Source organism: Anabas testudineus, chromosome 9 (assembly GCF_900324465.2).
Source record: "Anabas testudineus chromosome 9, fAnaTes1.2, whole genome shotgun sequence".
In the NCBI taxonomy this organism is placed as follows: Eukaryota; Metazoa; Chordata; class Actinopteri; order Anabantiformes; family Anabantidae; genus Anabas; species Anabas testudineus.
Genome location: NC_046618.1, coordinates 12,891,297 through 12,907,922, shown reverse-complemented (window position 1 = coordinate 12,907,922; position 16,626 = coordinate 12,891,297). Strand labels below are relative to the sequence as shown.

The window sequence follows — 16,626 nt, the reverse complement described above, 5'->3', positions numbered from 1 at the left end:
CATCAGCTAAAATCTAAAGGTACCCTCTACATTTCCACATTCCTCCTAAAATAACTTAAGTTTTTTAAGCTTTGGCAAGTTATGTTGAAAGACTGAATTTTCAACATTGTCAATGACATATTATCCTCATTTCTTTTTATGTTTTGCAACTTTTTTTTTTTTTTTTGAAATTCTTGCTTACAAATGAGCAACATCTTCACCAGCACTACAGCATGGATGCATCTGAATGGTCCAGGTGCCTGTAGGTTTAGGCACATATGGTATGACCATAACAGTCTTAGTTAAATTCCAAGTGAGGACCTATGTTGCATTTTATTTCCATCTATACATCAGAGGTTGATGGTGTTGTCGCTTCCCGTAACTTAGCCATTAATCATGCTGCAGCTGGAATAAAAAAGGCAACTGTTTTATTCCTCATTTTACAGCACAGATAATAAGTTACAAAAGTCAGTCATGAAAAGTCAGAATTATATTCATTACAAAAGAAAACCCCATGGGCGACACACCTTATCCAAAAAAAATATTATTCAAGCTTGCATCCATCTGCATCAATTACATAAGAAAAATATAAAAGCCTCATAAAAACAACTGCTTCAAAAGTACTTCGTGAGTTGAAGCTCTAGCTTTCATTTAAAACAGAAACAGTTCATACTTAATAAAAAAAGGCATGTGGAGAACTTCTCATTTACAACATCTTTTACATACAGCTGTCACAACAGCGAGGACCGATTCATCTAAAATGTGTTGGTCAAGGATTCAATATTTGAGCCAAGGGTGAGCCAAGATTGAGTCTTTACTCCGATCACCGTAGTCATACAACAGCTCTTCCTCTGCTTTAATGTCCCTGGAAGCTACCAAGATCAAATGAGGGGTTCCATCAATGGCGTGAAGCTTAGTCTGGCAGTTGCCTATTTTACTGTGGTTGATGAGTCTTCCGAGCCGACTTGTCTCCTTTGTAGCATCTATACTGTAATATGCAAACAAATAAAGATGCAGCTGTCACTATAACACAGAAGGTGTCCACACTAGAAATCAGAAAGGTTTTCATTTTCAATCCTACTGTAACATTACTTATTATTTACATATTTATTGCCTACTTCCATGAAAGGCTATTCATGTTAAAAAATTGTGTGTGCAGCTGCGTGCGACTATGAAAAACATTTTCCAAAGCTCAAGGCTAAAGTCAGTGTATGTTGCATAGAATAATGATACTTATTTAACAGATTATATTTATACCTAAACTAAGATTTGTTCTGGTTTGAAGTGTTTCCAAGAAAGTGAACAAATGGATAGGAAAAAGGAAAACAGAAAAAGTGTGAAACTATGAGTCAGTGCTATTTTAGTGTTAATATTTGGACTTACCAGTATGTTTTACATTGGTACTGGAAGTAGTACATGTAACAGCCTGTTTGGGGATCCAGAGCATACTGGGCCTCTCTTTTTTTAGCCTCAGCTAGTTCCAGTAGGTCGCCATGGTACTCCACGACAAACTCGCCCTTTTTGAAGCCCTTTACAGCGAATATCCCTCTTCCTTTCCCTTCTATGTGTCGGATCTGTTCAAAAGCAGCAAAGTATGAAGTTTAACTGATTTAGCAAACATGTGGGAACTGCTAGGTGACTTTACATGAAAATGTGCGAGAAACTAAAATGTTACAGTGTTTATTACTGATCACACAATGTGTGATTGTGGCATTAAACATTACCTGCATTCCCTCTTCAACACCATTTTTAATCAGGTCATCAATGTGTCTGTGTTCTTCATTCTGTTGACCATACAAATATAATCAGCATAAAGGATAAAAAAGCAGAAGAAGAAGAAAAAGCGTTTCTCATACAAACCTTTAATTCTGCCTTTGTTTTTCTGTTACTCCTTCTGATGGGATAATAGTCTGTAACCTTTCTGTTTTGGCGAGCATTATTCTCCATCCTGAAAAGACAGCCATTATCAAAATAATGAGGAATTATGATTGTGCAACTGACTGTGAAATAGTTGCTCTGACTGAAAGGATTCTCACACTCACTTCTTTGCTCCAAGTTTGCGACCAGCTCTATTCCGAGATTTAGATGCCGAAACTTTGCCGTCTGTCGCAGACCTGGGATTTGAGTGTGTGCTGGACTCTTTTTGCTCAAGCTGGGTGGTGACTTGTTCTCTTACTTCATCACTGGGACAAGCCACTTCAGGCTTCTCCTCTTTGGAATCACAGCTCTCAGGTTTTATTTGATTAGGTATGTCTAAAATTAGAGAAGATAATGAAATAAAAATTTGCCTTAAAAGAAATACACAGTTAAGTTGTGTCATGAGATAGTTTGCTACAGTTCACATGTACAGGAAATTTGTCAGTTGTACATGTGGATCTGCTGACCATGTGGTAACACAGGTGTCAACAATAAAATAGCTGGGGGGAATCACATGCAACACCAATGGTCACAAAAGCTTTTCATATTATTTAAAGAGGTCCTCACCCTTTTCCAGCTTTGACTTGTCATAATTCGTTGCATCAGATTCATTTCCCTCCTGGATAAGCATGCTTGAACTGTCGCTCAGAGGAGATCTAGGCTTGCTTGGACTTCGCAGACATAAAATTGACTGCACTTTACCAAATGAATCCTGCAAAAAAAAAAAAAAAAAAAAAAGTTCACCTTTGAGAAAAAAAAGGAAAACTCAGTGCTACAGACAAGAGAAAACCTAATGAGTTATGTATGCATCATCAGTTTACTAGTGTGGTACTAGTATGCAGTTCTGATGAGATGCAATAAGTTAAATATTGTATTTTATAAAACCCTGTAAACAGATGATTCTAAGCAACTTGAAACTGCCTGCAGACAGGGTTAATTCACCGAATCAAGGTTATATCAGCTGCAAGCTGGGTCAGGACCCCCTGTTATCTTTCAGATGGTTTGTTAACACAGGGTGTATCACATCTTGGTTAGATACTTGAGAAACAGTTTGAACTGTAAAACTAAACAACAAAACATACCTTGTTGGCTGCTAGTTTGTTTTCTTTTGTCTCGTTCTGTGAAGTGGTTTTATGTTCAACAGTGTCCTGGGACTTGTTTTCGGTTCTCAGCACATTTTTCTTCCCTATACAAACATGGAAATAAACTAATATAAGCAATGCTTTCTGCAAAGGTTATTTGGAAATATCTGCTACACTTATTTAAATCCTTAACGCTAATGTAAGTGCTCTATTTACGCTAGCTAGCATTAGCTGTTACACCTTCACTACTGCAGCATGTACAGTATAAAACAATTATTGAAACAACATATTAGCAAATTTACCTTTGGCCATTTCAGTTCGCAGAATAAAATTCAAAGAGGACGAGGAGTGTGTTAAAATGTGCTCTTCTATGTTCACTGGCTCGTCACTGTGTTTAATCAACTGTTTCTGCGGCGACAAACATCACAGAGCCACAGACAGAGGGGCGGTGAGAGCGTGGTGGATTTAAAAACCCTGCTGCGCCTCTGATTGGCTGCTTCTCACCGACAAGGAGTGCCGCAGTATAAAAGTAACTCTCCTATTGGCTTCTCCGTCCAAACAGGAAGTGCCGGAATATGAAAGCTGCTTTCTCATTGGCTGCAGCCCTGCCTGTAACACAGAGGTCTGTGCAGCACAGTCCTCCTGACAGTCTTGAGTGATCTCGATATTAATGTAATCACCTGAGCTTTAAAAGGTATAAAGCAAGAATTATTCGATATATTCAACGTAGAAAAAGGTGTTTTGGCATCTAAAATGCATGTCAGAAAAGTATGGTTCAATCACAAGACTGTATTTAACACCATGACACTTATTTCAATTTTAAAGATAAAGATAAAATAAACATTTTATTGTCATTGAAACATCTTACAACAAGATTTAGGTGCCATCCAGTCTGTGCCATATATAAAATAGAAAATAAAAACAAAACAAATAATTTAAATCATAAAAAACCAAAACAAACATGTGTGTAAAGTAAACAAAAGAACCTTGCACTCATGCTCTGGACCAGCTTAAATGAAGCCGCTGTTTTATTTTTAGAAGTTATAAACTTGCATATCACAACTTCATATATTATTATGCATAATTATATGTTGCTTATTCTGACCAGGAAACAAAGGACAACTCAGTAAAGTAAATAAACAAAACATTATTTTGAATTCCCTAACCCTTCTGCAACTTTCTCTGCACTTAAAACGAAAAACGGTTCTTTCTATAGCACTTTACTTTAATGTTTTTCTCCTTGTAAATGTAAAGTTAAAAGCAGGACATGCCTGTGCATGTTCCCACCTCTAGGCAATAGAAGTTCCATGCAATAGCTAATAAAATATCTGGTATGTTTTCTTAATTTAAGAAATACTGAAGGTTTTGGGAGATTAGTCAATTACTAACAAGACTACATCTATATTTATCCCATGAGATTTTACTGACATCTAGTGATAAACTGGGGTAAATATAGAGCTAAAAAGTTCAAAGCATAATTGTTGCAGTTGCTGCTTTTTCAGTATGAAAACACTCAGCAGAAAATTCTCAATGCAGACATTACAACCTTACTACAACACTAACAACTTATAGGGATTGGTGTTTATGCCATCAAATACTGAAGTAAAGATTACATTTGATTGAAAATCAAATCAGATGAAAATCGGATTAAACCCCATTTTAAATTGTTGGTATTCATGTAACAGTTTGATACAAAGAATGATGCATTTGATACTGTTGGCAATATCGGGAAAAAACTCCAGGTTTTTCCCAGTTTGCTAACATAAAATACAAGACCACAATACGTGTTTCTGATATTCCACTCAAACATTTTAAGCTGTGTCCTTTTCAGGGTTTAAGTCTGCAGCCAGCACCTCCTTAAACTGTTTTTTTCTTTCCAGGTTCTCATTTGCCTTCCTCCTCTTCTCTTGTTTCCTCAGCACAGACTCTTTCTTCTTTATAATAACTTCACTAAGTTCTCCTTTATACGCAACATCAAGTTTTTCTCTCATAATATCCCGGGCACGCTTTCGATTTATATCCACAGATCTGGTTTGATGGCACTGCAGGGAAAATGGTACAAGAAACTAAATTAGCATGGTCAGTAACTCGCATAACCTTCAGTCATAATGCATTTATGTAGAGATATATAAGGACTTGATTAATATACAAAGATTTTGTTTTCTACCATGGACATTATGTACCTTCACTACAATCCCTGTGGGGATGTGCCTGAGCACCACACAGTTGCTGGTTTTGTTGGTGGCCTGCCCCCCGGGTCCAGTGCCTCTCACAAACTGCTCTTCAAGGTCGTCCTCATTCAAGACGGGAAGGTCCATCAGGTCCTTCTTACCAGCTGCCAAAATGTATGTCAGTCCAGCCGGGAGTGGATTTAGCAGTGGAGACATCCTGGGAGAACCTCTCCAGATGACCCAGTTGGACACGCTGTTCATATAGCTGATCATCGAGAAAACTCTGGACATTTTTCTAAGCAGACTTCCAAAATACAAAGTTTTGGCGGCGCTTTGAATAAGCATACGAAGAAACAAGCAGCCTTACATTACGATTTACGTAATGAAAACAAACGACTATCGGTTTTTCTCATTAAATAGCCCTTTTAATGCCCTTATTAATAGATTTATTTGTTTCTGTTTCACAATCTTAGCTGTGCTCACGTTTGTGTCTTGTCTTCTTCTTCTTCGTCTGGTTCAGCTTCTTCTTCTTCTTCTTCTTAGGTTTTTATTGGCGGGTGGCACCAGCCTACATCGCCACCTGCTGAACTGGAGTTTGGCAAAAACTAAAAGTAACCCGTTTTTAGATATATTATTAGGAGACTATTGACTTTCTGTGTTGTCAGGATATCATTATGTTTTTCTTTATTTAATACCAGTAATAGTTCCCCTCTTTGTTTATTATATCTACTATCTGTATCTATAAATGGAATAATGAATCTCCCTGGAGTTTTAGTCCCAGGACTAAAGAAAGAGAACAGTAAGATAAGATAAAGCTTTATTGTCATTGTACAGTCACACTTGGTACAACAGTACAACGAAATTGCATGCTATGTACGCTTTCATTGTCCAGCCCAAACTCTTAAACATGGACTCACTGGGCTCCCAGCATTCCTGCAAGATGTTTTTTTGTTTGATGTGATGCATGATGTCCCATCAGATTTTATAAATTTGGTATCTCATCTTTTACTAGATGTTATTATTTTGTCTCCTTTCCTCCTGTTCCATTGCTAATGATTTACTTATAAAATGTTAACTTTCCCTTTCTTGTTTTGTACATGTAAAATAAAGGAAAGTGAGAAAAGCACATTGCTTTTCCGCATCACTGGATTTTATTAAATAGGTAAAAAAAAAAAGATGTAACAGAAAAACAAATTATTTTTAGATCTGTCAATCCCTTTGCTGTATTCTTCTTCGTGGCAATAAAAACAAAAACAACCTGTTCGTCCACTGTCGCCATCATGTGTCAGCTTGCTGTGCAGAAATGCCACAGGGTAATGCTGATCTTCCACATTGAAAGTGTCGTTTTTATGGGAAACACTTTAGCAGGGCCAGTTGCTGTGAAGGATAATTGCCAAACCATTATCTGAAGTAAAGAAAACCTAATGTCCTCTTTTTCAATTTGTACCACAGCCCACTTCCTATACACCTATATATGGTTTTACTTTTCAATTTTGCGATGCTGATGTGTGATAATGAAGCTGTTGATTAGATTATGTTTGTCATGGATGATGATGAATTGATTGATATGATGATGAGGCTTTGTTGTTTCAATCGGCATGTTACAGCACACACTGAAAGGATATTACTAATATGGTTAGAAGTTCATCTGTTCCTGTTAAATTTAAACTAGTGCCTTTCCTGCTGTGATGTCAAAAGTCTTTTTACTATAGGGAATGAGGTGAAACATTTATAAACTTCATTTGAAACTTTATTTTAAACATACTGCAAACTGTATTATACTGAAGCAGATCAATTTTGAGTTTTTTGTCTTTATATGTTTTCTGCCATGTTAATTTCCTGAAATACAATTTATAGCTGAAATGAACTGTAATTAATGGAAATCCTGTGATCAGAATGGTAACAGCTTCTTTCAAGTCTACAGGGAAAAGTGTTTCTTAATTTGACATTTTGGGGGGGATAATAATACAAACCTTTGTTTTCACACTAACGAGAGCATCAACAAAATTGTAATGGAATGAAATAATGGATTAATAATTGCCACTTCACTTGACAGTGCAGCAGCTTTGCTGTTTTATTTTCACTACCATAACATTTTACATAACATTACATCATCTTTTCAGACAGTTCCAGAAGACATTGCAGTAAATCCAATTATTAATTCTTTATGTAATTTAAAAACATAAGTGAGATGGTTAAATAAAAATTAAAACTACAAACAAGGTAGTACAAGGAGGCTCTACTCCAGAAGACTCATAGAGAAAGACCCAAGGAAGAAAAGCCTTTTTCAGCCTAGGTTCAGCTGGCCCTAACTGGTCAGAATCCAAATTGTTTCTGGATTTTCAGAAACAGTTGTAAGAGCAGGTACCCAGAACTTAATTATACAGACAAACGTATACATTTTCTGTTGAGGTGATGAAATTAATAATGAAAGTAATTAAATGGTTGATGCTCATTAAAAGCTATAAATGTGTCTAACGCAAAATATTTGCATAAATACTGAAACAATTTCTAATACAATGAGAGAAATTTTGTTCTGTGATGTAATATTTCTGTTCTTGCCCTTGACATGGACTATAATTAGTAAATCAATGTCAGCTATATGGGTCACAGGGAAAAGACAATCTCTGATGACCTGTGATGACATCTCACTAATACTGTGGTTGGGGGAGGTGCGTGTCTAAGTGAAACTTTATCTTTCAGCTCACATAAAAACTAACCCTCACAGTACATTTTAACCTTGCTATGTCTTTATTATTTGGAGTTTGCAGAAGCTCTTTTCAGTAACCTGTTTCTGATTTTCTTAACCAAATAACAAAAATACATACAATTGTAACTGGGAACAATTTGTCCCAGTTTTTGTGTGCAAAGTTGATTCAAAATGTACTGTAGCTCAACAGCTGTGTTATCTATCTACCTTATCTGTGGTTAGTGTTAAGGTGATGACACGTGAGAAGTCAAGGTAGAAATGTGTATGCAAATGTTCACTGCATACCTGTAATATTCGTTACAGCCTTTCAGAATAGGGACACTTTCCATGAGGCAGAACATTAGGACTACTATAGTGTGAAGCAGCCATCAAGTAAGTCAGCAGTAACAATGCCACTGTGGTGTATAGGAAGTGAAACTAGGTAACAGCCTTACTTAGCTTTGTATGAAGTGCAGCGTTACTGTGAAGTGAAGTTTCATTGCAGTGTTTTTTATTGAATTCTTATCTGTGCTTCACAGTTGGTTACATGCCACCATTCACAAGAAATATTTACATATTTTTAATACATATGCAGAATTTACACTAGCAGTTAATGCAGCAGTAGTGTCCGAATGACCTACTTGCGGTTCCAACCACCAATATATAAAAAAAACTTATATTTTCTTTATTTCCCTCCTCTAGTCACTTTATTTTGATGTAAATGAATCTGCATAGTTAGACACACAGTGAGAGCACCTATATTAAACCACATGTGCCTAAATATATTAAAATAGCCCCTATTATGTGGATAAACTGCACACTTGACTATAACGTGCCATTTTGCACGCCTGTAACATGATAATCACCGAGTGCTATAAATGTACCTTTGTAACTTTCCATCCTATAGTAATGCTTATGTCTGCGGAAACACCCATCCGTGATACCGGTGTGCACCGTGCGGGCCGCTCTGCCGCCGGCAGGGGGCGCCCCGCTATCGAAACTGCTCGGCTGAAAATCTGAGCGACTCGAGTTAGGGTGAAGTTAGCCGAAGAAAAGACAAACACAGGAAGTTATCTGACACTGCTTCAGAATAAAATGCTCTGCTGTGTTCCACACGCCGTGCACACTGTGATTTGACCTGTCCTGAATGAGCTCTTAGACACACTTTGTGTCTTAGACACACTTTGTGTCTCAGCGGGTGTTGGATTTACACATTTTCACGTCTGAAGCTTCAACAAACCGAACACGCGGCGAGTTGGGCTTTTAATGTGAAAGCGTGAACCGGACGCCGCCGCTGTACTCGGCCCACTTGTTCTGTGTCGTGCCCGTGAGCACTGTGAAGTCTCGCAGCGGCTCAGACTTGAGGAGTGACAACTTACGATGGTGAGGGCTCGTCGGCTGTTTGCTCTTCCCTCTTCCCGGTTCTGTGGACGGTGGCGACAGCGACGGAGCTGAGCTCACCGCCGTTTCATTTTCTCCGACCGCAGGACGCGCCCGGCCGCCAACTCCTGCCCGGGTAGCCTGGCTACTCAAGGACATTTTAACGTTACCATAGCTACTTTGGCCTTTTCTGACGATTGAGGAAATACAGCGTGTTCTCCGGCGCAAGGATGTGGTCCGATTTTGTAAACACGGACAGAAACAGCGGTTGATATCGTTTAGCCAACTCTCTCCCGGGCTGATGATGTTTTCCTACGTGTCATCTTCGCACGTCGTACCCGCACCCCTTCCTCTGCCGGAGGGCCGAACAGGCGGCAGCGTAAAGGAAATCAGTGGCTGACTTTCGGTGCGTTTGTCTCAGCTATGACATCGTGTACAGACTCCATCAGTTCGGCGGCTGCTTCGCGCTGAAGGAACACGGTGTTACTGCTGAAAGAAGTTACTAGAAAGGCCGGTGAACTTTGATTTGCACAGCGGTGGAGTGTGGAGGAGCCAGGGGTGCATCGGATCCAGGTATGTGAGGAGCATTGCGAGCCATCAATTTGTCATTACAGCGCTGCCATGTTGCTAGGTAACTAACTGACGGTGGGTTTACTCCAGTTCAACTCGGATCATGCACCGTCACGTTTAGTAAATCTTATTTTACACGGTTTTTAATGTCGTGCACGCTCCTGAGCGTGTGTTCGCCGTGTTTAAACTAACTTTGTGCACCTGTTCTGACCCAGTGGAGTGCGGCACATTGTCTGCTCTCGTGTCGCGGCTGTGTTGATGGCACACAGACATGCTTGTTAAAGCTCATGAAATGTTGCTCTCTCTCTCTCTCTCCGTCTCTCTCCCCTGAATGTAAGCTGTTCTGACGTTGTTGATATTACACAAGGTCTCCATATATTACAGGTAATAAAATAGGAATGGATTTCTCAGGCCACACGTTCTCTTACCCTGCTGGTGCATGCTTTTTCTCAGCAACACTTGCCAGTGATGGGTATTTTTAAGAGCCTGCTGCATTTTACAGCCTGTTTTGCAGCCTCATTCTGCAGGATCACTGGGAAACATAGAGCACATCAATTCTTACATACCAACCACATACATAAAAAGGCGTATTCTGCTTATTAAATGACAATATGACTTTTAGCATCAGTCATTTCACTTGACTCAGCAGGGCCTGGGTGAGTCATTGAGGCAGTGCTGACTGTGGAGACTGTTGTCCAGGTGATGGCTGTGCTATGAGGGCAGGAGCTGTGATCCCTTACTTCCTGTCCACCACCACAGTGTGTCTTTGAATAAGGATTGGAGGCTAGTTTTGAAATTTACCGTGCCGCTAAGGATCACTGCTCAGCTTACTAACCAGATCCAGCCTGCACTTGGAGTGTCTTGACAGACAAATAAATGCAGGACACATGTGGGATGGGCTTTTATGTTATTTTTATGCCTAAAGACTTTTGTATTAGTTAGCACTCAGTGTGTAATATCGCTTTGTTGTATTAAAACTTGTGTTCTACCTCCTTGATGCCATGGTTAATTATAGATTGTGCCTTATACTGATCTTATCTGCTGGTTTGTTTGTTTGTTTTTTTGTTTAAATACTGTTGTCTTCTGAGTCACATTACTTACATTCCCATTTTGATCTGAAACAAACATAGCTGCATTTGTGGCTGATTGTAACAATTATCACACAAAAGCTGTTGGTGAGTAGCAAGATATTTTCTCATGCCACTAGATTGTAAACATACTTTGCTGATGCTGTTGCTGCCTGTTTTTCAGTCAGTGAAGTGCTGCTCTGATGATTAAGAACCGGCTCGTTGAAGTAAAGGCCACTGATTACAGCATCACTATCACTGATGACTGAGAATTCCTCATGTGACAGTGCAACACCCTCTTTTACCTGTTATACCTGTTGCAGCCTTTTATATACTGTGGAGCTTTCTCTAGCGCATGCGTGACAGCTCCACAATGTATTTGTCTCACCTGTTTTCTGACAGGGGATGTCTTTCCCTCTCCCCAAAAAGACATACTCGTATAAATACCAGTTGGCATGGACCTCAAGCGATATTGTAGTCTCTGTCTCTTTGTAAAACTAAAGGGGTACCTGAGAAATGATCCCTTTTGAAGTATTTAGCAGTATTTGATGTTGGAGTTTATTCAAGTATTGTTACTTCTGATTTGTTCTGATCAGTCCCAATGTGCAGCTTTAATAATAAAGCTCTCTGAGTGTAACTGACATCTCATCTGTGCTAATTGAAAATGTGTGTGTGCATTAAGGTACAAAGACTTAAAACACAAATTGAAGAAGAGGACAGTACTTTTGTCAAATCATACTCAAGTTGGAACAGGAAAATGTCATCTTCTTTTTCAATTTGATGTTTAGTGCTTACTTGGATGATTATAGAACCATTGCAATAGCCTGGATTTTTTTATTATGCTATTTTATATTGGGTGAGTTTTGTCGTATAAAATTTCATACAGAGCAGCATGTAGGAATTTAGAAAGCAAAGAACTACATAGACTTCCTGCTGCAGTACTCTTTTCATGTTTTATAAAATTATTTGCCTTTCCATTCTTTTTACAGTACACCTCTATGATTTATGGGCTGTTCTCTCAAGCAAGTTCTGCAGCATTGCAGACATCTAGAGACAAAAGTCTCAGTGATCACAAGCACTGACTGATTTCATATTAGTCCTAACAGTTGAACATAAATATACTATACATTGTGAATATATTATATTATATATACAGTGTATATATATGTGTGAGTGGGTCATACAGTTTGGATAGATGTGACTCTGTAGCAAGTCTAATTGCTCTAATACAAGATTTCTATATGATGTGTCCTGTTCTGTGCTTTAAGCTCTTAAGAAGGCATGCTAGAGCTAAAGATCAGTTTAGGGAATAAAGTGTGCTCTGCATGACTGTCAATAAGTGCTCGTACCTCTCTGCAGAATTTTTGCTTGTTTTTCACCACAGTTAGGGACTTTTACATGACAGGTTTGTCTGGTTTTAATTTTATTTCTTAACCAAGGAGGAACAATGTTTTGACGTTTTGATCACGTTTTAATGTGTTCCAATAAGCCAAGGAATATTGGAGGGCATTAGCTCACTCTTAAACTCTCAGGTGTCTCTTATAATGTGGCAAAAAAAGTATGTGAACCTTTTGAAATGTTGTAGTTTTCCGCATTAATTGTCATAAACGTTATCTGTTCTTCATCTGAGTCAGGAGTATTAACAAAAATAATTTGCTTAAAATAGTAGCTTCTAAATCTTTCATGGCTTATTGAGAACAACCATAAAGACCTCATAGTGCTAGTGGAAAAAAAAAAAGTATGTGAACCCTTGGAATAATGACCTTAAAAGCTAAATGGAGTCAGGTGTTAGCATACCTGGAGTCTTGTTAAGAAAATTAGTTTGTAGGTGTGGACTAGAACTACTTTGACTGACAAAAAACACTCAAACATTTTGAGTTTGTTCCACACAAGAAAATATACTTATGTGAGCCATACCTCACCAAAAGGAGCTTTCAGAGAATCTACGATCAAGAATTGAGGATTTACATAAAGCTGGAAAGGGTTACAAAGTGATGTCCAAGACTTTAGAAAAGACTTGACTAGATATTCCCCTAGTCTTCAGTTAGACAAACCGGCCAGTTAAAATGACCACAAAAGCACAACAAACGCTCATTATTGAGGTAAAAAAGGAACCTTTTTATCATTAAAACCGGCTAACATATGTGGTTATGAGTCTACAAAATGTAAAACATTGAACAAGCAATGTCTATGGCAGTACACAAAAAAGGAAACTGCTGCTTACTAGTTATTAATTTCAAGGGTTCCCATACTTTTCCCACAAGCACTATTAGGTTTTTATCATTCCCAATTAAAACATAAAAGCTCAGGAATAGTTTTGTGTTATTATTATAAGTATATTATATTTGTTAATACTCTTGACTAAGAGAAAAGATCAGATCTTGTTTTATAATAAATTAGTGCAGAAAACCATTAAATTTCAAAAGGTTCACTACTACTTACTTATGTTGTCCACTGTATGTGACACACAAGATGCACTATCACACTACTGAAGGAGATAGAGTGGAGGTGATTATGGTTCAGACCAGTGTGGATTTTTAGATGAGATTTGTTCTCCCTGTTCACCAGTTGCATTAGATAGATTAAAGCAGTTGTTGCTGTTTTTAAAGCCAACACAAAAAGCAAAGTAGAGATACTTTTTGAAACATGAAGATAATAATTTTTTTAAACTGCAGATGCTGTTTGCTCATTCATGTGACACAGGGTGCCTAAAATTATCCACCACTCCACTAATGTTATACAGTTACAGGAGTGCTTCACAACCTGCTGATGATCAGGAGGAAAACAGCCTAAGAATATGTAAATATGTACGCTGTATGTCTGGGTGACTGTCGAGTGGAAAATTCCTGACAGAGGAGCCAGTAACTTGTGTGCATGTGTCTCAGATCGTGTATTCATAGCAGTGAGAGAGGCTGTCTGTGTTCCTACCACAGTCCTCAATTTGCTTGCGATTTACTTATTGCATAAGTCAATAATCTAGTCACTAATAACAATACTAATGACAAATGAGTATAAAGCCGTTGAGTCCTAACTATATAGCTGAGGAAACAAGAAGATACGCATTTCCTGTCAGTTAATGTTTGAATGACGTGTGTAGCTGCTCACCACATCTTTTGGTTCCATGTCTGTAACATTTGAGCTGACTATCAAATGAGATCTCTCGCAGAGGAAGAGCAAATACAGCACCAGGTACATACACAGTAAAAAGAGCCGCATGGCTTTTTGAAGAGTGTTAACTAAGTTGGTAAATAAGATTCAGCATGATGAGACTTCAGTTGCTGACATACTGTGCATGTTGCACTGTAATGTCATAAATCATAAATTCACTTGTCTGTTTGTGTGGTAATTTGACATTTTCCTAACTGTGTTTCTCCATCTTTGATCTTATAAAAGCCTGTTGAACTGTTGTGTAATTATTTTTTTCTTCTTGTAATGCCTTTATATTGTTTGGTTATTTAAGCAGAGGAGTGGTATAGTCTTGGCTCTTTACACAGACCAGACGGTGGACTATTTTGGAAGTCCACTGCATGCTGATATTCTGCATCTTGTGTTCCACCCACCTTATATAGACAACCACTGTCACTCCCACCCAAGAAAAGATGGAATTATAATCTTAAAGGCAGCTAACAAGATGCAGTAGATGGTGCCAGAGATGGAGCCTTATTTTAAATAACAGACAAACTTGTAGCCGATAAGTTTGTCTAGAACATATCATGTGTGAATCCGACCATATGAATTGTTGATATGGTTGCATTTGCCATTGCCCTGTGACTAATTTGTTGGGCTATAAAAAAAAGTCGATTTGTTCGAAAGCTTGGTGTGTGATGTGGGAATGCAACTTGTTATGACCCTGCAGACAAATATTAGAGCTTTTAAGTATTCAGAGCATTCACAACATGCCCTCTTTGTTATCTCGGACTGTATAGTCTAAATAATGTGTCCCTCAGCTGATAACTGTCGGGTACAAAGACTCACGCCATTTGCTGCTATTTCTTTGACAGTCAATAGAAACTGATTGTAATAGACACTGACAACACCTGAGGGGATTTTAACAAGTTATGAGTGCACCTCCTAATAAGAACCTTTAAAGTGCTCAATCATCCACAGGTCTCTTTTTAAAATATCTCTGGGTCTGTGTTGTTTCTCTGTCAGTGGACGTTACTGTTGGCTTGTTTAGTTAGTAGAGAGCAGGAAATGGCGCCATGTGAAATTTACCTTGGTTTTTCAAGGTTGTTTGAGCAACCATTGTAACTGTACCACAATATGACACAATAATGAGCATTAGCATTTTGTCCTGATATAAAAATATGATTTGGACAATTGTGATACTGGATGGTAAATGTGACTTTTTTAAGCTGCAATTTTCCATCCAGATAAGTAGGTTGAGTGTCCAGAACTGAATCCTTGTCATGATCAGCCTGATGTGCGCTTTGGAATTAGTGAATGATGATGGCTATATGAGGAATATTACTTCCTCTTTGCATATTCACTGCACTGCACCCACACGATAGCTTATACTGAACAACACCAGGATCTTGCGTTTCTTTGGGAAACAGATAAAATGGTAACAGGAAAACTGTCCACTTAACTGTATCGCAACAAAAATGGTTACCTGCTATTTTTTGATTGATCAATGTTAAGCATTCAATCTTCCGTAAGCTTTATCTTGTAATATCCAATTGAAAAGTTCCTGCCACTGCGTGTGACAGTGGGCAGCAACCCAAATAAAATGCATTCCATCTATGTTTCCCTTAAAATTACTGTATAACGAGCCCGTTGTGCATCATCAGCCTATGTATCAGAAATTAATAGTATCATTAGTCATTTCTATATTTAGAATGAATATTGATCAACATGGTGGGAAGATTGGTTTGTGCACACTCCCCCAAGGATGTTTTAAAAAAATTAATTACCCGGCCAGTAACATATTTGTGGAAACTAGAGACGTTTATGTGCCTTTTCAATGGTTTGGTCACCCATTGGGATTTGAAGCACTCCTGGAAAAACATCTTTTACAATTTATGATCTCCTCTTAGGAGAGTACAGGGATGCATTGCCAGCTGGCTGGTTATCTGTAGGTATATATATTTTTTATTCATCTTGAGTGAACAATCAGGCATCATGACACTATTGTAGATGAGCCTCCATCATGCACCTGGTTGCCAGCCAATACGCTGGATGGAACATTGTGTATTCTCTGCACCGTGAGTCCTACAGACTCTTCTGCCTTCTCCCCCAACTTGCCCTCCCATCTCAGCTCTCTTGAACAGGGCAGGTGATGCTAATGTTAGTGTTGATCTGTTGACAGGGACAACAGGGGTGCAACCTGTCCCCACACATCCCTGATGAGCCAGCTGATGAATGGCACATCACTGCTAATGCTCCTTTAGTGGTGTTGTCTGGGAAATGAGACAAAGACTAACGCTTTGTGCAGTTCTGCTCCACGTTCTCTTCCCTTTGGATATTAGTTTTTTGGCAATGTGGGTGGACTCCAGAGAAGAGCTGAGGTCTTTTTATAGCAGTCGACTACCTTCCTGTGTCCTTACTTGAGTTTCATTTTATGGAAGAGAAATGAAGTCTTTTATATGCATGCTGTCAGGGAAGGGGGGTGTTGTTTTGTCATGATATTCATCAGGCCTGTGAACAAGGTGAAATTGAGCTACTCTGACACACACCATGTCTGCCAGTAAACTCCTTGGCTTATAGGCAGAAAGATGCAACAGTATCTGCTTCAGTGCAAGGCCCGAATCTCCAGTAAGAGGTGCATTAGC

The 16,626-nt window shown here is 38.6% G+C and overlaps 3 protein-coding genes across 5 annotated transcripts in view; 1 reads left to right on the top strand and 2 right to left on the bottom strand.

Annotated features, from left to right (window-relative positions):
• Positions 1–167: 167 nt before the first annotated feature.
• kmt5ab (lysine methyltransferase 5Ab) lies at positions 168–3,670 on the bottom strand. Its single transcript, XM_026343982.1, has 8 exons — positions 3,281–3,670; positions 2,979–3,082; positions 2,464–2,608; positions 2,022–2,232; positions 1,840–1,927; positions 1,704–1,763; positions 1,363–1,553; positions 168–967 (listed from the first exon to the last, which is right to left on the bottom strand). Exons 1-8 carry the CDS (start codon positions 3,288–3,290, stop codon positions 757–759), a joined length of 1,020 nt encoding a protein of 339 aa, XP_026199767.1. The 5' UTR covers positions 3,291–3,670; the 3' UTR covers positions 168–756.
• Positions 3,671–3,807: 137 nt separating this feature from the next.
• Positions 3,808–5,937, bottom strand: c9h12orf65 (chromosome 9 C12orf65 homolog). Its single transcript, XM_026343986.1, has 2 exons — positions 5,162–5,937; positions 3,808–5,020 (listed from the first exon to the last, which is right to left on the bottom strand). Exons 1-2 carry the CDS (start codon positions 5,492–5,494, stop codon positions 4,790–4,792), a joined length of 564 nt encoding a protein of 187 aa, XP_026199771.1. The 5' UTR covers positions 5,495–5,937; the 3' UTR covers positions 3,808–4,789.
• Positions 5,938–9,159: 3,222 nt separating this feature from the next.
• LOC113150757 (membrane-associated phosphatidylinositol transfer protein 2-like) overlaps positions 9,160–16,626 on the top strand; it is a 42,570-nt gene continuing 35,103 nt past the window's right edge. For 2 of the 3 annotated variants that reach the window (XM_026343434.1, XM_026343433.1), the window contains exon 1: positions 9,161–9,791. The gene's annotated coding sequence lies outside the window, so the exon portion shown is untranslated. Of the gene's footprint in view, positions 9,792–16,626 lie in introns of all 3 variants that reach the window. The other variant, XM_026343435.1, reaches the window with a different exon arrangement.

Bases quoted from the DNA above. Each gene is read 5' to 3' on its own strand.
- kmt5ab (XM_026343982.1), bottom strand. The intron at 1,928-2,021 runs GTGAGTGTGAGA...CTGTCTTTTCAG, and splicing joins CGCAAACTTGGAGCAAAGAA to GATGGAGAATAATGCTCGCC. The intron at 1,554-1,703 runs GTAATGTTTAAT...GCTTTTGAACAG, and splicing joins GTGTTGAAGAGGGAATGCAG to ATCCGACACATAGAAGGGAA.
- c9h12orf65 (XM_026343986.1), bottom strand. From the start codon at position 5,494: ATGCTTATTCAAAGCGCCGCCAAAACTTTGTATTTTGGAAGTCTGCTT. The intron at 5,021-5,161 runs GTACATAATGTC...TTTTCCCTGCAG, and splicing joins CCACAGGGATTGTAGTGAAG to TGCCATCAAACCAGATCTGT.